The following is a 21,542-nucleotide window of genomic DNA, read 5'->3' on the forward strand; positions in this document are numbered from 1 at the left end:
TGTTGCGTGTACACGTGGTCTAGGTGATAAAATAACACATTACAGCCGTCAATGGCCCGTCTGATGCAGTAATACTTTGTATTGCTGTGTTCCGATTTGAAACGTGAATGAGCCTGCCATCATTAATCCCATGTATGACAAAGCATTTACGGATTAAAAATTCTTTAGGCAAAGATGACTTTGAATCAAGAAGTTCAGTCGGCCTTATTACGAAAACAAACCATTTTAGATTTAATATATTTTAGTCTCACTTGTGTTGCAAGTCCGAATGTGTAGGTACCCCGTATAAGATATTTTACCGTCAAAGGGCAATACATTTTTGCGTCCCAATTTGAAGAATGAGTGAGCCTGTGTAACTAGCACAAGGAACATAACAGGTTACATATCAACGTCTATGAGCAGTGGTGACCGCGTACCATCAGTGTAAAAAAATACTTACATACTTTCATACCAAAAATAATTCATATATTCTTTGAAGAGAACCTATTTTAATTCAAATAATAAAACCCATTTATGAAGTATCAGACAGACAGATTTTATAAATACAGACAACTTGATTATATTTTTTATGGTCAATAGATAATATAAATATTTATATTGTTTCCAATAATATCACTCAATTGTAGGCCGCGCGAATACTTCGTATTATTACAATGTCCTTTTCTCTTCTATGGCGAAAACCAATCCACACATTGTCTGTTATACAAATCAATTTAAAGCAAGCTAGAAAGAGATGGCATTACATATCATAGATTATATTGAAGTTTTTCATTAGACGCAATAGAGGGAAAATGTATGAGGTTGATGTTGCACAGTTATTTTTATATCTTTATGATTCGTATAACATAATTTTCTGGCTTAATTACGCATACTTACATCAAATGTTACAGTTTCCTATTGAGTATAGTATAAAAGTACCTTATACGACTTTATTTTTATGTTCAATAAAGTTTATTTTAACTCTTCATAAAATTTGACTCGGAATTTTTATTACACTGTTGTTCAACCATTTATTAGGAAACTGCCTTATTGGTCTATTAGTTCGTTTATTAGGTCGCAGAGCCCGGGATCTTAAGCCCGGGTTGGGCTTTAAAGTAGCACTGGTGGTAGGGCTTTCTGCACTCATCAGATATTCTACCGCAAAACAGCAGTACTTGGTATTGTTGTGTTCCGATTTGAAGGGCGACGGAGCCAGTAAGTAAGTTACAGGCACAAGGGACATAAAATCTTAGATCCCAAGGTTGATGGCGCATTGGCTATGTAAGCGATGGTTGACATTTCTTACAATGCCAATGTCTAAAGGCGTTGGTGACCACTTACTATCATGTGGCCCATATGCTCGTCCGCCTTCCTATTGTATAAAAAAATATAGCGGATCCATAAATACTGTGTTTATGAAATACATATATGTAATGGCTCCAAGTCGCTTAACAATTAACTTATTTAATATATTCAAACAACTTTCCAGCAACACGCTCCGAGCAAGTTTATTTACAACATACAATTAAAACATGAAACATTTATACCGTTCTATTGTTACAAAAAAACTCACACCGCTCTGCAACCAAATAAATAACGTCTTGTTAACTATGTAACGGTTATTAATTTACGTATTACGAATTTGTTTAATTTATATACCCGTCCTAATTTCGCATGGGTAATAAAAAAATACTTTTTGATCAATAGACATTTTTTAACCAATGTGAATTGAGATTCAAAAACAAATTTGAATCAGTGAAAAAAATTGGGAGGTGAACTCACGTACATACACATACAAATGTACAGATAAACGCTAAATTCGTTCAAAAATTAAAGCTCAGTATTTTTTATGAATAATTTAAAAAGAAAAACTATATATTAATTTGTTTTTCGAGCATAATTTTGCATTTAGCAATCAAAGACAAACTTTCGCAATTATAATGTATTAAATAATAACAATTATCCTGTCTCCTTCTCGCTGCTATTTTAATCCATATCAAACAGAGACAGAACAGTTAAGGCTTTTAAATATGATACCGTACCGTAACCGTAACAGCCTGTGAATGTCCCACTGCTGGGCTAAAGGCCTCCTCTCCTCTTTTTGAGGAGAAGGTTTGGAGCTCTCGATAGCTTTAAACGCGAATAATTTGTAGAAGTTAAAGTATTATATTTTCATCTGTATACTGTGTTTACTAATTCTTGAACACAAATCCACTTGGCAAGTGAAAATCTTACGGTTCATACGTTTAAATAGTACATGTTATAATTTATATCAAATTCCTTTTAGTATTTATTTATTGGAGTAAGTAGAGAACAACATTACATTTCATATTTGCACACTCATAATTTTAAAACCAGACAGATTGCACAATAAAGATTAAAAATACATAATTGTTGTTTTAATTATAATTATGTACATTATTGAAATGCATATATCCGCTAAAACTTAACGATTTAAAAAAAAAATAAACGATTAAAATGGCAACTCCAAATAACTATTTTAATCTAAAGGGGAGATGTATGTGTGATTCTCAACCACTAACCACTGCGATGGCCATCCTTGGTGATTAAGTAGTATAAGTGTAACAAACGAACAAACACAAACTCACTTTCGCATCTATATTATAATATTAGTAATCACCCACGGCTCCACCCGCGTTATAGTGGGACAGGGGCGGGTATAAGGTAAAAGCCTATGTCCGTCCTCTACTTACAATTATCTATTTACTTGGGGTTCAAACTCCTAAATAGGTTCTGTAGTTTAGTCTTGACAGCGTAACACACAGACAGAGTTACTTTCGCATTTGTAATACTAATATTGATTAGTAAGATTTGTGTGTGTTTTATATTATATGTTCATACAATTTCATAATTACTATTTCTAAATTAATTACATAGTCAATTTATTGATCATTATCTATTGAACTTATTTGATAATTATTCAGCATCTATTAATTTGTATTTTTTTCTATTTATTGAAATTAAGTTGATAAAGATCGTCTATTACCTTGATTGAATTTTTTCATTGTAATTTTTAAAATTCGTAGTAACAAAAAGGTTTATTTAACAAAAAATACTTAGATACCTAATGTTATTGATTTCTTGCCTTAATAATCATTGAATATTTTATGAGATAAATGCTAGAAATGTTAAGTAATACTAGTAGTACTTACTATATTAAAAAAATACATAATAATTATTAATGTAAAAAGAATCGAGAGAGACAATTAAACGGACTCCACAGAGCTACAATATAGCAAGCTTTTAAAAATATATCTACATTATAGGGACAAAAATTATAATGAATGATTTATGGCCTTACTTATAATCTTTGTTTAGCGGGTGATCAGTTAAACAATGCTGTGTCTTCTTCTTTCGAATGTCAAATCAATAATGACAGAAAGAGATAAATCGATGTTTAACTAAATAACTTCTAAGCCAAGTTTATAAGTGTGTAAATTATTAACACACGTATATAATTTGAATGACGATAAATAAAATGTAACTAACATGACAGACACTTCAAACGAAACAGACTGTAATAATAAAATCTTTTTTCTCTGTCTAACAATTGAATGATTGAATATATTCTGTTTAACAAAGGTCGTTCGTTCCCGTTGCTAATATGTATGAAAGGCACGTGCGTTGTGGGAATGTCTGTGTTTGTACACGGGTCACATGTTAATATGTTTGTTCTTTCATTTCTCCCATTTTAACCGCGTGGTATTTATACTTCTATAATTATTGAGTGGCACATTGCTACTTGTTTGACAAGTTTAGCAACAGCCGGTGAGTATTTTATATATTTCTTCTAGAGAAGGTTTGAAGGTCATTCTAAAACGCAGTTACAATTTGAGTTGGTAGATACACAAGGGGGCAAAGCATGAGATATGCCTGCCTTTGAACCCGTAATCGTCGGTTAAGATTCACGTTCCAATCACTGAGCCCTTTGGCTTAAAAAAGTCAGTAAAAAATTCCAAATCAAAAGTTAATTATAACATTATTAATCTAGATTAAAGATAAAGATAGATAAGAGAACAGTTATTAAAGAATATCCAATCGTAGCATTCGTTACAATGAAATCAACAGTGGCGGTACTTCACCACCGATTGATTTATCAAACAGAAATCGATTTCATCGACGATCCTAACCTTTAGAACAAATAGCTTTTATATATACGGAATAAGGTTTAAATTTGAATGACGTTGTCAACTCATGATTACTTTGTTCCGGAGAAATGTCAAGTACATGTCGAATGCTTCCTTCGCTTAAAGTACCTTGTAAGTTATGCCCTTCCTGCAATTAGTTTGCATCAGTCGCATATTTACAGTATAATCAATCACATGAGTAATTAACCACTAACTAATATGGTAATGAGCGTTTGCAAAAACGTTAATTATATTGACAAGTTGTTTTCATGATATGGCTCTAAAGTAAACCAAAACCAGTGGCAGTGCAAGCATCCGTCGCTCGTCGATTATCTACCGTTAAACATCAATTCTATATATTTCTAAGTTCGAAGAAATCGGTCAGGATGTCCGCATCATCAGTGGTTGTGGAATCAGGTACAACCCTAGTTAAGAGACAATAATAATAATAATAATAATAATGTTCTCCAGACCGATTTCGGCCACGGCGACCAATCCCAAGAGAGATTAGCCAACTAAGCAGGAGATATTATAGTGCACAAGTGTGTGCGCAAACACAGGTGCACTCTCTATTCCCTAACTCTCATAATCCGATGGGACGGCAATCCGACACGACTAGAAAGAGTTCAGGCGCAGGACCAACGACGATACGTGCTTTCCGAGGTACGGGAGTGTACACACTTCCAACTTCAAGACTCCGAGCTGTTACTGAGAATTTTCAGACAGAAAAACCCTATAACTTTTTATTGGCCCCACCTGGGAATTGAACCCAGGACCTACGGGTCTGCAGCCTTACATCAAGCCACTAGACCAACGAAGCGGAGAAGTAAGAGACAATAGAGGCCCATTCGCTCTACTTTGCACAAAACATCATAAATAAATTATGAATAGTTAAAATAATGGCGTATTTATAATTAAAGTTCCAGTGAACGAATCATCTTGAAACGTGAATGTCAACATTTTGGAATTGGAAATCGGACCGTTACAATAACATAGGATGTCGGGCAGGTTATAAATTATAATAATATAGATACGTTGAAATAACCTAACGTCGATTATGAGTTATAATATTGGAGCGTAAATTATTGACTTTATTTTGCAACGGAAATACATTAATGTTGAGAGTAATTTCAAAAAGCCTAGTTTGTGTCCGAAACAATTTACGCTTAGGAATAAGAATAATTCGCGGTTTTCGCTAATATAAGTTGTAGTTTTAGGGGTAGTTTTTGTTTTAAATTTAAATATAGAGAATTATAACTTATATCCAAAATTTCAAATACCCTCGTATTCAGTTCTTGACGCATTTCAATGCTTCTATAGGGATTATAATATATTTTTATCGCTGGATAGCGTAGATGTTTTTAAAGCAAAAACTATATTTTTTTTTAATTATTCGTCATGCATTACGTTCCGTTATGAAGTAACACTTTTAAAACTCGCTGACAGCATGCTACAGAAGATCGCTAAATCCCAGCGTCACTCAAGTCGGCGTCTCTTGGGATTTTTATACATTATTCAAAAGAGTCAAAGTTCTCGTGAGGGTTTCTTGAATAATTTAGCCTCATCAACGGCTGGACGTTAAAAAATTTAAAAAAATCTTAAGGATTCATACTTATATGTATATATATTGAATGAATCCTTAAGGTTGTGTATGATTATTGCATTTATATTTTTTGATAGATAAAAAAGAGTAACTACTGATTTCCTTGTTGATATATTTTTTTGTAAAATTTACATTCCGACATGGTGAGCAACCGTTTTTATATTGATAATACGAAAATCATAATATATATATATATATATATATATATATCTGGATCTCATATCTAAGCGTATAATTTCTCTTATATATTACTTTGAAGTTAAATTAAGCAAGTTCAGGTGCTTAGGCAATTTGCCTGCGAGGAAACCAGTTGGAACCACTTTCCCTCCAATCATTTAGGAATGTTTTACTATGTTGCCTAGAAAGCTTTTATTACTGAAGCTTATCGCGGAGATAAAGATGATTTTGGACATATTAACATACGATTCGTTTCTCACTTTCGTAATCGGAGTTTTGATACAGGACAAGAACCTATAAAATTTAATTAATAATTCATCTCGGTGAATAAAAACAATTCAGAATTCATGACGTCATTTGTTTGGTTTTATTCCATTAATTTACTTATTTTTAGGTGCAATGCTGTACAACTTATACAACTGGCCTACCTGACTCCAAACCTCCTGTAGACTTTCGCTAGTTACTGCTGTTGTTTGTTGAGATTTGATAAAAAATGTTTTTGTAACTTAGGTCGGTTGGTACTCTAGGTCGGAGAATATACATTTCGGTTCGCTGGTGTCTTTAAATTTACAATAATCTTCAATAAATAATTCAACAAAAAAATTTCAACAAAAAAAAAACATTGAATAAGATTCAAAATAATAATAATAATAATAATATCCTGGGACATCATTCACAATAAAAACAAATATAAAGATATTCCACAAACATACATCTCACTTTATATAGTGGTAGTATGGCTTAGTTCTGATGAAAACGTGATGGAGCTCCGAACATTTTTCTCAACAGATGAAAAATCTTTTGCTCAACAACGTGACATGAACCATCACCGTTTTCTCGTTCTCATAAGACATTATATATTATAATTATTCAAGCGATATAAAAATACTACCAAATAACGATACATAATTAATCACAGGCTCATTTAAGAGCTATGTATTTCGCGTCATATATCACTGCTAGCACCATCCGCCGGTCTAATCAATCATTTAACATAGATTGGCCGGTCACGATCTCATTATACCATCAATAAATACCAATATATTTTATTGAACAATCATCATCTTATCATATTCTTTGACATTTTTAATCAATTTTATATTAAAAAACTTAAAGTACGTTGAAGAGATGGGTGGTTATTGCTGAATTCTTTAAAATAATTGCTACTTATCACATGGATGAATGTTCTATCGAATGAATAGTATTGTTCTTTTTAAGTAATTAAACGATACAAGTACACTAATAAACACAATTGGTTCAAAAAACAAAAAAGGAGAGGAGGCCTTAGCCCAGCAGTGGGACATTCGCAGGCATGCTACTGTTACTGAGTCTTCAAACATAACGTTATTTAAATCAAGTGTCTCCTTAGTTATAGGTTTTGCAAAACATATCAACATTTCGAGTTAACAATAATAATAATTTTAAAAATTAAAATATTTATAACAAATAGAAGAAAGGTATTAAGAATTAAATTATTCTATAATTAAGATTTATTTATTTATTTATTTATTTAATCGATAAACCACAGTATTTGAAATATGGCACTTAAAACAAGAATACGATAAAATGACAGATACAATTTCAAACACTTAATAGGTATATACAGCATTAATAGTTACGTTAGCCTCCAATAACAATTTTTTTAACAATACTCTTTTTAATAAATACTACAGACTGCAATATAACACGCTTATTAATTATTTAACATTCAAACAATTAGCAAAAAAATAAAAAAAATGAAGTAAAAAAAATAAAAATAACTAACAATAATTACAAACAATGATAATATAAGATTTTTAGAGATAATACCGTAATTTACAAAGTTCTAACATTGAGTAGAATATAACAAACTAAATATAACAGTAAAGATATCACAATCACAATAAAGCTCCCAGCGTTAATTTTTTGCGAAAAAGAGGTAGTGAGTCGTGAAAAATGTCAATGCCATCACTGTTGACTTTATTATATAAGTTTATGATGTGGTTGAGTGGAAAGTATTTACCTATATTTGATTTGGAAGTTCGAGAGGAGAAAATTTTTTTTTAGAGGTTGTCTAGGTGCAGTACGTGGCACTGCTATGTTAATATTTTGTAGTAGATCTGTTGCATCCAAGTGGTTATTCAATAATTTATAGAGAGTAATTAGAGAGGCAATTTCGCGGCGTTTTTCTAGAGTGCACAGTCCAAAATATTTTAAACGTGATTCATAGTCGGCCTTATAAGGGCAACTGTTACTTCTACTAGCCAGTAATTTTGTAAATTTGTGTTGTATGCGTTCTAACCTTTCAATGTAAATCTTATAATGCGGATTCCATACTACAACCGCATATTCTAAAGCGCTACGTATAAACGAATTGTACAAAGTTATGATAGTTGCCGGTCTCTTAAAATCATTGCAGTTACGTCTGACAAAACCGAAGCTTTTCCAGGCCTTCGTGGCAATATGATTTATGTGAGTGTTAAATTTAAGTTTGGCGTCGATCATAACACCTAAATCACGAACAACCGAAACTTCCCCGAGCGGTTTGCCCTGTAAGCTATACTGATGTCTTATTATGTTTTTATTTCGCGTAAACTTAATAAACTGGCACTTATCGACATTTAGTTCCATTCCATTCAAATCACACCATTTTTGTATGGAGTTTAGATCGTCTTGGAGCAATTTGTAATCATTCATGGACGTTATAGAGCGGTAAATCTTTAAATCATCAGCAAAGATAGAACATTTGCTGTTCTTGATACAGTGTGCAATGTCATTGATAAAGATGATAAATAATATTGGGCCTAGGTGTGATCCCTGTGGAACACCAGAGGTCGCAATAAACTCGTGAGATTTGTAACCACCGAGTGTAACTCTCTGTACTCGATCAGATAAGTACGATCGGAACCAAGATAGCAGGGGGTCATGAATGCCGTATAACCTAAGCTTGTAGATTAAGATTTTATGATTAACTTTGTCGAACGCGCTACTGAAGTCGGTGTAGATCGAGTCAACCTGTTGTTTATTGTCTATGCACCCAGAAATGTAATGTATGTAAGTTGTGAGATTTGTAGTGGTTGACTTACGCTGGCAAAATCCATGCTGATCACTTGTAATCATGGTATTGATATATTGGGACAAAATTGGGGTAATTATACTTTCAAAGGTTTTGGATAATACGTTTAACATTGAAATCGGTCGGTAGTTTCTTACATCGCTCTTTGATTTCTTTTTATGAATTGGTAAAATATTAGCTTCCTTCCACTTCGTAGGAAAAGTTGAAGTCTGAAGAGATGTGTTATAAATAATTTTTAATGGGAGTGCGAGTAATTTACACGTTTTTCTGAAAAAAAGAGGAGGAATGCCATCAGGACCAGCTGACTAGCTTGGATTTATTGAACGTAATGCTTTCGATATAGTACGTTCATTTAGTGTGACGTGAGCGAGAGACATTTGAGAATAAAAGTCCGGACTTTCCTCTACGAATTCTACACAAGGCTGCAAAGAAGAATATGAGGACGCAAAGTTCTGTGCGAAAAGATTACAAATCGCTTGACCAGAATGGGCTGTGGTGTTACCTAGTGACATTTCAGATGGGACCTCGGATTTAGCTCCACGCCGTTTTTTAACAAAACGCCAAAATTTTAAGGGATCGCGAAAGATTGAATCCTCGACTCCGGAAATGTTACGGCTGTAACATAATTCAAGTAGATTCTCGACGCGCCTACGGCTTCTTGCTAACTCTAATATATCTCTAGGATTCTTATAACGTTTGCACAGTTTCCTAACTTTCTCCTTTTCGTTAATTAATTTTATCAGGGAAGATGTGAACCAGACAGGATATTTAAATGCTTTTGGCTTGATTTTTGGAACATGAGAATCAATTATAGCGTATCGAAATATCTTTGCGAATTAATGCCGATAAATTTTTATACAATAAAATATTTGCTACATATTTATTTAGAAAGGCAGACTACGACGCGGTAAACAGATGTTTAGGAGAGTTTGATTGGTACTCCGAATTAGGGAGTTGCGGGAATGTCGATGCTATGGTAGAAAAATTGTATAAATGTATACTTTTCTTTAAAAACTTATTACAAATTTAGAATGCATTATAACTGTATTTTTATTATATCCTCAAAAAGGGAGAGGAGGCCTTAGCTCAGCAGTGGGACATTTACAGGCTGTTACTTACTACTACTATAACTGTATTGTAACCAAAGTACTTTTCGTATTTTATTATTATTCGCTTCAAAAACAGGTTTGTTTATGTGTACACATGGTCATCAGGTGTACTAATAGATGCTGTATGTTTAAGATAAATATATAACAGATATACACACTTTTGAAAATTAAATGAAAGTTTATAATAAATGATATATTACTTTTAACTAATCAATAATTTCCTTTTCAGACCAGTATGCCGTAACTGCGTGGTATCACCGACTGGTTCATCGCCTCCACCGCTTCACGAGCAGCAATCATCACCACCGCCACCAGCGCCTGCTTCGCCACTGCCACACCTACCATCACCTCAGCCTAGCCACAGTGGCTCCTCAATACCTAGTACCTCTAACTCTCCGCATCCTTACTCCTACCCGAATTTCCGGAGAAGTCAGCCATACCAGGAGTTTAACCTCTTACATAGTCATAGTGTATCACAATTGAATCACCCTGGTCAGAGTTACCATTCCCCCCAATCACCTCAATCGGCCATGTCCTTGTCACCACACCCAGTGCCCCAAGGAAAATTACGGGGTCTACTGGAACACGCAGAGAGACTGATGAAACCTGGAGATCCTCACAGGCATTCGCAAAGTGATGACGATTCAGGCTGCGCACTGGAGGAGTACACGTGGGTGCCACCTGGCCTGAGACCAGAACAGGTAAAGATTTTTTATTTACTTGTTTTAAACAAAAAAAAGAAAAATATAAAAACACACTACATTGTACAAGTACTACGGTGTTTAAATCCTCCTGTATTTTAAACTTTACTACTTAAATTAGTAAAGTCAAAGTAATTTTATAAATTAGATTTTTACAAGTCCTTCCAAATCGTCAAGCGCTACCACGACATAAAGTCAGTAAATAAAAAGTACCTAATTTAATCCTTTATATATAAATACATGCGTTCTAAACAAAGGAATCCTAGACAAAAAAAAAACTAAAATAGTTAAGGAAGTGTGTTCTGTGTGCCAAAGTTTATTTAAAAGTATTGTGACTTTGTAGATGACAGAACAACCTGATAATGTAGCAATTGCCTCCAGGCAGTATGAAATAGAATTATGAACACATAATATTAATTGTTAACAATAAAAATATAAAACCGCTGACTTTCCTTCATCGGTTCTTCTCAGGTCTTTGGTATTCGTTTCCGAGCTTAGATTTTATGACATTCAATAAACACGTGTAGTTTCTAGACTGAATAAAATTATTGAAATTGAATTTAATTAAATAAATAATATCACATTAAATCTAATATATATAAATTATATAGTTCGTATGAATGTCTTGTTAACTCTGTCTTATTACAAGTCATCAATACGAAGGCACAAACATCTACAAGAAAAATAATGTAACGAGACTGTAATGGCAAGATAAACCGTTCGCTCCCAGCGGCAGATAGAAATCTCAAAGCAATCGGCTGCCATTAAAGAAATAGCTCCGGACACATTCTACACATGTCCACAATACCATTGTCATTGCCTATAGATCTGCCCTTGATAGGGTGTTATCTCATATAATAGGTTATTACTTATCTTAGAAATTAGTCAGTCAACATAAATTTTTATTAGAGAAGAAGTAAATGCGACGTTTTCGTGCCTCAATGTTCACGACTCACAAGTTTTATTATGTTATGAGGTGTGAAAGCTAATAATAATAATTTATTATAATCATTATATCTCTTAGAATATATGGTCATACTATATCGAAATTAGTCTGTTATTTAGATTATTCACAAGGTATATAACTCAAGCTTCTATTTCTGTATAAATAAATATGAATGTTTGTTTGTTTGTCCTTCAATATAAACGTTTCATTGGACGGGCAGCAAGATTGTTTTTTAAAAATACTTATATTTACATGTTTATGTTACATTCTAAATAAAGTTCAGGCTGAAAGTAAAGTAAAAGCTCGCTTACCCCGGATCAGGCTAATATAAATTCAGTAGCAGTCCGGAGCCTGGAAGTTGGTAGATTGTATACACCTGTGCCTCGGATATCACGTAAGGCCGTTGGTCCTGCGCCTGAACATTTTCCGTCCCATCGGTTTATGAGAGTGCACTTGTATTTGCACATATACTTAGCACTTTAATGCATTATATTCAATCTGTCGGTCGCAGTTAAACTGTCTCCTGATCACAAGCATATGTTGATTTATAAGCCTTAAATTTATGTGAATTGACGCAATACATCTATACGTACAAAATCCTTTGTCTTGGCTGACGATCAACGCAAAGCCAAAACTAATGAGTCTAGAAAGAAGACATTTGAAACATAAGTTTATTTGATAAAATAAACATCTACAAAAGGTTTTTTTGGAATCAACTTTAAATGGGATATATAATTTAGTTTAAATATTACCTAAGCTAGTTATGTATAAAACACTGCGCTGGATAACTTGATACACTTCCCTCGGCATACTTTTGTTAGAGGGATAATTTACACGAGACGATTGGTTCAGATGCTAAAAACTGATAGTTTAAATGGATGCACTTAACACAAAAAAAAACTTAGATGGCTCTTATGAAACACGCGGCTTGAGACGGGGTGGGCCTAAACACTATGCATAGGAACTTTAATCAAATAAGTACTTCTAGAAAAACGCAGTTAGTATAACTAACGATAAATCAAACAATTGCATTCAATACACTTCAATAAAGTTCATTGTATTTCATAAATTAATAGACTAAAGGAAAACTGATGAAATTAAATTCATTATATTTTCTACTTTCGATCTGTACGAATTAAGGTGAAAATTAAATAATATTATAGTCTAAATTTGATACAGCTTACCGTGTAATCTTTAAGCAATTATGGAATGTACACGAAGTCTTAATAAGGGTTATAATATTTTGCATACTTATTAATGTTTTGGTTTCAAGCCGTGACGTCAACCGTAGTATTATTTCTAGAATGTTCAAAGAACGCCATTGTGTTTTCGCGAAGCCTTTGTATCTCAAAGCTATTGTTTCGGGAAAGTTTGCTGGATTTCGATCTTTGTGTTTAAAGAGACAACGCGACGCATTGTATGTGTAAGGCTAGGCATTATCATGGTATTTTTTCCATAAAACTGCTATTAAAACTTTTCAGAACTAGACAATTCATGGTGCATAGTGCATATGTAGTGTTTTGTTATATTAATGAAAAAAAAACAATATTCAAAAATTTAAAATAAGAATAAATTTTCGAATGGAATGCAAATCTTTTTAATTTGGCGTCCATCCGACACGAACTCTTTCATCGTCATTCTGAACTCTTATTTTATATTTAGTTAATTTGTAGAGCGTGTTGAAATTCTCATGTAACTAGAGTTTTGGAAGCACTTGTAAATCTTCAGTTACTTAGAGGCTACAGTCTGAATCGGTGGTAGTTTTACATTTAATTTAAAAAAAAAACAGATTAATATGGTGTTAAAATCTTTTTATTTAAACATCTATTTCAACAGTTGATGGTTCATAAAACAAAACCAAGAAAATAAAACACCAGAACCCCGCTACCATTATAAAATTTAACGTCTCGAATACGAAATTCGTTTGGTATTTATAATTAAGGTAAAAATAATGTAAAGCCCGAGTACCCGGAGGCAACGGAGCAAAAAATTAAAATGTTTCCCCGGGCGCTCCCGTCTTGAAGTCGGAGTTCCTCTTGCGGCGAAATTCGAGGAAATTGTGCGAATGAATACGAAATAATGGCTCCGCGGCTGTGAGTCATTTCGTTACATTTTTGTGTTAGTAATATTATTATCGAAAAACGCCATGACTTCGTTCGCATGCTTCCCTTAGAACAATAAAATAGTTATAAATAGAATATAAAAACTGTTAACAATTATAATTATATATATTTTTTAAGAAATATGTAATCATTATAACTATGATTGGCAAAACAAATTAGCTACGCCTCGGCTCGATGTTGAGGATAATACCTCACGTCAAGTGGCTACGACATGCTAGAAGTATTTAACAGTAACAGCTATAACATATTTATTCAAGTTACTATTGTAATAATGTATATGTATTTTATACAAAATACAAAAAAATGTCTTAGAAAATGAATGATTTCTAGAAAATTTGAACATAAACCCGGGCAAGAACAACTGAATTTTCATCTCGTGCTAAAGGGAAACAGCGTGAAGCTATTTGAATCATTTACAGGCTTCTAAAAGATTTCATGAATATTAAAAACTATAATATAACGAAGTGTAACCTATTAACTGTACGCGTGAACAAAAGGGGAAGCGTCTTTTATTAATAAATTTTACAGTTTTATTCAAATTAAAAAAAAAAAAATGTAAAACTCAGGGAACGTTGTTACCATCATATGTTATCACTAATTGGTAACAGGTGTTATCAGATAAAACGGAATAGCCTTAAAGCCTTCGAATAATCAATATATTATATGCCATGCACACATCAGACCAAGTATGATTGCTGATTAAATTCATTTAAAATATATGCACGTAATAATGCCAAATACGGCCGCTAGATGTCGCACAACTCTACTTACTTGGGCGAAAATGGATTCTTGAAATCAGTGTTTCTTACAACTTTTCTTTCCCGCTACGTCGTTTGAAATAAACATATAGAATACTGTTAGCTGTAAGGATGCTGACAGACGAACTACTCGTAATCAAGATTAACTAGCTAACAAATGGCGTCATCGTGATTTAAAGGCACCGACAGACTGACAATGACGGGTTAAAATTTTTGTTTTATTTTGTCTACGAATTAATGTATCTTTGTTTCATAAAAGACTTTTTTGTCGACTTTTAATTCGTTATCTGAATTCAGCCTAAGAACTGTAATAGTATAATCTTTGCTAATATTATAAATGCGAAAGTGAGTTTGTCTGTTACGCTATCACGACTTAACTACTCAAACGATCATTATAAAGTTGTGCATACACGTTCCCAGGAGCACAGAAAAGTAACACACACACAGGATACCACATATTATACATTTGAAATGGACTGTGTGTGTTCATGTAAAAACCGTTAGGTAACCATAAAGACATTAAGCACAACGTTTCTTAATTATTATTTTTTATTTACAATTAATCAGTTTTAAAAGATTACCTTCCAGAAAAAGTAAAATATACCATGTAGGTATATATAAGTTTTAGAACAATCATTTATATTTTAACTAACAAACGTTAATATGGAAAAATGACAATATTCTTATATATTTAAATTGATTGAAAATGAATCTACAAATTCAAAATACAAATCTAAAAGTATTGAATAAATTGTAATAATAAATATTGCGTGAGTCGACTGTTGACTTCAACCATTGAACAGTTGCAAGCTGCAGTCCGTTTGTTGGCGCCCTAGGCACGAGTGTATTGATCAATGACAGCTATACTTTATTGCATAAAAAATACAGTACTAATTGAAATAGCAACCATACATTATTACAATAAGGTAGGATCACGTTTCTTTTTATATAATTAATGTTCATTCGCCTTTTTAATTTAAATCAAATGATATTTATGACCGGCCAGCACAGTCATGTCAGGACGGCCGATCAGGCACAGTGAAGTACAGTTGCGTGTATTTTTATTTGAATTATCGTTTACAAAACAAAATAAATTATTTTAAGTGATCAAAGCCAATGTCAGGCTCTTACGACTAATCATTTAACAGTTTGTGGAATGATGATAATATTCAAATTAGTAGTAAGTAACAGCCTGTTAATGTCCCACTACTGGGCTAAGGCCTCCTCTCCCTTTTGAGGAGAAGGTTTGGAGCTTATTCCACCACGCTGCTCCAATGCGGGTTAGTAGAACACACATGTGGCATAATTTCAATGAAATTAGACACATGCAGGTTTCCTCACGATGTTTTCCTTTCCGTCAATGAGATGAATTATAAACACAAATTAAGCACATGAAAATTCAGTGGTGCTTGCCCGGGCTTGAACCCACGATCATCGGTATGTATGTATGTAACCACTAGGCCATCTCGACTTTTTTTTTGACTCGAAATTAGTAATCTTACTGAATATGGAACTCTGATTGGTTGCCAATTACGTTATCGACTGCCATCGACCAATGGAATTAAATTAAAGTAATGATAGATAACATTGTATTGCTTTGTCCATTAGATCTCAAATTTCGTGTTTAACAGCACGATGACATTCTAAGAAGTGCTTTTTTTGGGCGAATGTGACATAACGTCAATGCTATTTTCATTCTTAAAATAAAAAAAAACTTACAACTTATTTGAACCTAGAACCCATTCCAGATAATCCTGTGACGTCATCCTACAGCATGTCACTATCATTCTTTACTTCAGGATAAAAAAAAAGTTTAACTTCAACCTATTAATATCTCTATTAAAGTGTTTTAATTCCTACATTGAAAACATATAAAGTACACAAGTCCACATTGTCTTATTTCAGTATTGTTATTATTTAAACCGTGCTAGATAGAACCACAAAGACAACAAACACCCTATTCACTTTTAATATAAAGTCTGACAATTCGAAGCACGTACACTTTTCATTAGAGCGTCTTCATTAAATAAAACAACAACGGGGAGCATTATTATGGCAATTTATTTTCTTTATCTCACGACTTAGTGAACAAACCTATTGGATTAATGTAATATATCATATATTTACGTGACTATAATACGATACAGAAATGGAAGTTGTCGACAGGAGTTATATGCGATTATGTATAGTGGAGTGAGAGTATATAATGTATAAGTCGTAGTAGGTCTAGGTACCCACTCATCAGATATTATAGCGCTCAACAGCAATACTTGATATTGTTGCGTTCCGGTTTTAAGGGTGAGTGAGCCAGTGTAACAAGTACAAGGGACATAATATATGAGTTCTCAAGGTTGGTAGCGCATTGGTGATGTAAGTAATAGTTCATATTATAATAGATAAATCTACATTAGTCATCCAGTAATACATCACACACAACAAGTATGTCTTCCCTGATTGTAAATTTCTTTTATTTTTTTGTATCTAAATATATATATGTTAGATACATATATATATATATATATACAACCAGATAAAAAAAATTAATAAATGATAACATACCTGGAGATTAATCTTATCGGTTTAAAGCAGTTTCGAATAAAAATATAAAATATATAAAGTAATATCAATTAAGAGCAATTATTTGAAAAAAAAAATCATTTATCTCGTTGAGTTTCTTTCGACGGTTTTTTTCAGGTCTACGGTATTTTTTCCTAAAAGGTGATAGCTTTCAATCAACAAACTAACGGTAATAATATTGAATATTTTTATTTTGCCCTAAAACAGAAAAATATAAACTTCGCTATAGTTTTTTTATATAAATATATTGTAAGCAAATTTTCGTATTATGCTTATACAAAGCAATAATGATTGACAAATTCTTTAAACAATATAATGCAATTAGGTTGCGCAAGCGCATCCAACAACCTTATTACGAAACACTAAGTGTTACACCATAAGATAACATTACAATACTTGCCGTGTGTGCTTGAACAATTTAAAATCACTTCGAGCTTTACAAACGTTGTCTTCACCAGAATGCTATAATGATTGAAGTACGAGTTTTTTAAACAATTTCTTCTCTAACGAATGAGGTTCAAAGTGCTTCTGAAACGATTTACCCCTCCTGGACGGAAAATATAGTAAGCGCCAAAAGCCTTATATCGTTATAAAATATGTGTTGAATCAAATCCTTGAAGATAAAATATAGTTTACATACAATATTTTATTTATAACTATAAAAATTAAAAAAGGTCAGCAATTTTGCTTTATACCCTCTTAAATCTGTGATACTTGACCTTAAGTTCTGCAAATTGCTGTCAAAAGCATAATTAGATCTTGCGATAAGTGATATGTATAGTAACTGCCTGTGAATATCCCACTGCTGGGCTAAGGCCTCCTCTCCCTTTTTGAGGAGAAGGTTTGGAACTTATTCTACCACGCTGCTCCAATGCGGGTTGGTGAAATACACATGTGGCAGTATTTCAATGAAATCAGACACATACTGGCCTCCTCACGATGTTTGCCTTTACCGTAAGCACGAGGTGAATTATAAACACAAATTAAGCACATGAAAATTCAGTGGTGCTTGCCCGGGCTTGAACCAACGATCATCGGTTAAGATTCACGCGTTCTAACTACTAGGCCATCTCGGCTATAATAAATAAAAAATATATATGGTGATATGTTATATATAAAGTGATATGTAATGTTATTCATTAATGATTTCAGGTCCATCTCTACTTCTCAGCGTTGCCAGAAGACAAGGTCCCTTATGTGAACAGCGTCGGCGAGCGGTACCGTCTCAAGCAGCTGTTGCAACAGTTACCTCCACAGGACAATGAGGTATACCGTAGGGAGGTATACACGAATTGACGACCAATGATCTTTTAAAATATAATAATTAGCCTTAAGAATTAGAAGTTTTCCCTTGTATGTAATTCATTTTAATTGAAAACAATCATTTTTGTTTCACATACGTGTCAAGTATAGTAGCAGTTACAGCTAATAAACATTAACAACCCGTTTCGTTTTTATTTCTTAGGTGTCGTTTTGTAAGACACTGGAATATAAATTTATGTCAAACTTCATGCCACAATCGGTTTTTGATTCAATAATGAAATCCTCTTATTTGAGGAATAAAGCTCATTCCGCTATTCTTCAGTACATAGGAAAATATTCGCAGGATTGACAAAATTATCTCTTTTTTATTATATAGGTAGGCAAACTGGCCATTAGCTAGCTGATGGTAAGCGGTCACCACCGCACATATAAATTGGCGCTGTAAGAAGGTTAATGCTATGTCCCTTGTGCCTATAGTTGCACTGGCTCACTCACCCTTCAAACCAAAACACAACAATCCTAATTATTGCAATTGAGCGAAAGAATATCTGATGAGTGGTACCTACCCGCTTGTAATAGGCTTGCACAAACCCCTACCAAAATGTAAAGCTTTTCAGAGGTCAGCTTAGCTCGAATATAATATGTAATTGTGATCATTTCGGTCTAATGTTCCAGGTCCGCTACTGCCACGCATTGTCTGATGAAGAACGCAAGGAGCTCAGGTTATTCAGCGCCCAGAGGAAACGGGAAGCCCTTGGCAGAGGACAAGCACGACAGCTGCATGCGCCTGCGCCTTGCGATAGGGTAAGTACTTCATGTATTTATACCCTAAGACATATACTATTGCTTTTATAAATTATAGAAAACGTAACATGTATTTAATAATTTGAAGTCTGAGATAGACACCAAAAAATCGCAAAACAAAATTTATGCAGAGTCTGTGAGCCAAGACAAACTCACATATCGAGTGTCGATATCGTCTGTAGAATAAGCTAAAATATGTGACATGCGATTCATCACGTAATCAACTAAACTACCAAACTAAATCGGCGTGTCGAATTGAATAATTTTAACTTCAGTATAGTTTGAAATCGCTTTGACAATTATCGAGTGCACATGTCGAATCGCCAACCGAAACTTGACAAAGTAATTATGTCTATAATACAGGAATATAACGTACTGCCTAAATACACAGGCATTGTAAAAGTATAAAATAAAGTTTGTACAAGGCGGATGCGGAATACCATGGGTTCTAAGGTGTTATGTATCTCGTTCCTATAATTACAGACTCGCTCACGTTCCAATCGGAATACTAGCTCATCGTCAGTAATTATGTTTGCTGATTGTGAAATAACTTCACGTAAGAGAAGAGTGGATAAACTGTACTTCATGAATCTATCAATATACAGTTGATTTAATATATTTAATTTTTTAAATTACTCGTCGATGATTAATTTATCTAATACTTCGTTTCATAATTCAATAATATTTTAAATATATATAATGGAAATTCGTTGATTTTTAATGGAACATGACGAATAGAACTCATACTTAATATTTCATAGTATATATTACATACATATAATATACAATTAATATAACAATATTTTAGACGGCGTGCTTCTGCTTTAAATTTGTAATGTGTATTTTGTTCTTTTTATTTTGATATTTGTATTTTATAAAAATGTCTGTATATGAAAATGAATATATTTATATTGAATTATTAATATACATAGACATATTAGATACAGAATTGAAGCAACATGTCAAGTTCAATTATCTCCCATTAGATTTCATTCAGGATAAAATATAACACTACCCTTCAACGATTTCATTTATCTCATATGTAACTATTTAATTACAGAAAGTCCACTGCAAAAGTGAGAAAGATGTCAATTGGATGTTTTATTGAAACAATGTCTTAAATGTTCGGTACATAATAATCTGCAGTCGATGCCAATCTCTCGAGGAATTTGTTATCTGTCTCAATATCATAAAGTAAATATAATAAAATAATTCGGTAAATTCGATTTGGAGAAATCGCGCTAGTCGTTTATGAGTCGCTAAATATAAATTAAAATAAAAGACAAAAGCGTCCACATATAATATCGTTCTTTCTTTGCAGTCACTTAAATAATAAATAAATTACAACATGACTCTTAGCTTACCCCTATCTCACTCTCGTGAAATGCAATCAGTTGTTTCATAAAAACTAATTACAAAATGTCTTCTCTATAGCCGCGTAATTAGATTAGGATCGGAAGAGGAATTTCTCTAACCGCTAATCGACGATTAAAATAATTTCAATGCATTAAAACTTCTCTGAAAGCAACTGTCTGTCTTATGAACTGTTATTTGCTTACCACAAATTGTTAGTTTTCATTCACAATGTGTGGTGTAATTGTGCTCACTATACTTATTGTAAACCGTAACTATGATTGTTGCCTTAATAAGCCACCAATGTCCCATTGATGGGAAATCTAGAGGATTCGATCCCGGTCTTTTTTTCTAATCCCGGGATATCGGAATTACACACGATATAAAAAAAGTAGTGTATATAATACGAATCAGCTGTTTTTATTATTTTCAATGACAAAATAACTGAATATTCATAAAATAATGACGCGCAATTTTGTATTTATTTCATTTTTACCAATCCCGAAAATCTCGAAGGACACATTTAATCTGGATAATTCTGGATCCCGGGATCATCGAGTTATTGTCTCTTGCGTTCTCAGTTAGAGCGTATTCCACCCAGCTACTTCACCACGGTTTTCCATATATTTACAAGTGGTCGAACTTTATTTGACTGAGCACGAGATTAATTCTAAGACTCTGAGCGACTGGCCCGGATTCCAATCCGCGACCTTCGCTTCAGGTTCACGCGTCTATCCAATCACACGATAGATATCGAGTCTCATCAGCCACATACCTAATAATATGAGTTGTCATAATGTTATCATATTGTTTTAATCTACCTGTCTGCCGCTGGTGACGAGTCTACGTGCAAAGTTTAAAAATTAACGGCCTCACTTATAAACGCTTAATCATATTAATATTACCACACTTAGGCGAGGACTTCTTTTTTTAAATTAAAATCGAA

At 33.2% G+C, this 21,542-nt stretch overlaps 2 protein-coding genes across 2 annotated transcripts in view; both read left to right on the top strand.

Moving 5' to 3' along the window:
• The window catches only part of LOC126775044 (general odorant-binding protein 1-like), a 120,775-nt gene extending 101,428 nt beyond the window's left edge, over window positions 1-19,347 (top strand). Inside the window, exon 4 of the mRNA XM_050496772.1 lies at window positions 19,338-19,347. Coding sequence (XP_050352729.1) covers window position 19,338 — 1 coding nt within the window. The 3' untranslated portion in view covers window positions 19,339-19,347. The remainder of the gene's footprint in view (window positions 1-19,337) is intronic.
• Window positions 1-21,542, top strand: part of LOC126774949 (protein prickle-like) — a 141,926-nt gene that overhangs the window by 33,902 nt on the left and 86,482 nt on the right. Inside the window, exons 2-4 of the mRNA XM_050496624.1 lie at window positions 10,301-10,772; window positions 18,329-18,442; window positions 19,115-19,243. Coding sequence (XP_050352581.1) covers window positions 10,301-10,772; window positions 18,329-18,442; window positions 19,115-19,243 — 715 coding nt within the window. The remainder of the gene's footprint in view (window positions 1-10,300; window positions 10,773-18,328; window positions 18,443-19,114; window positions 19,244-21,542) is intronic.

Source organism: Nymphalis io, chromosome 17, assembly GCF_905147045.1.
Source record: "Nymphalis io chromosome 17, ilAglIoxx1.1, whole genome shotgun sequence".
Taxonomy (NCBI): domain Eukaryota; kingdom Metazoa; phylum Arthropoda; class Insecta; order Lepidoptera; family Nymphalidae; genus Nymphalis; species Nymphalis io.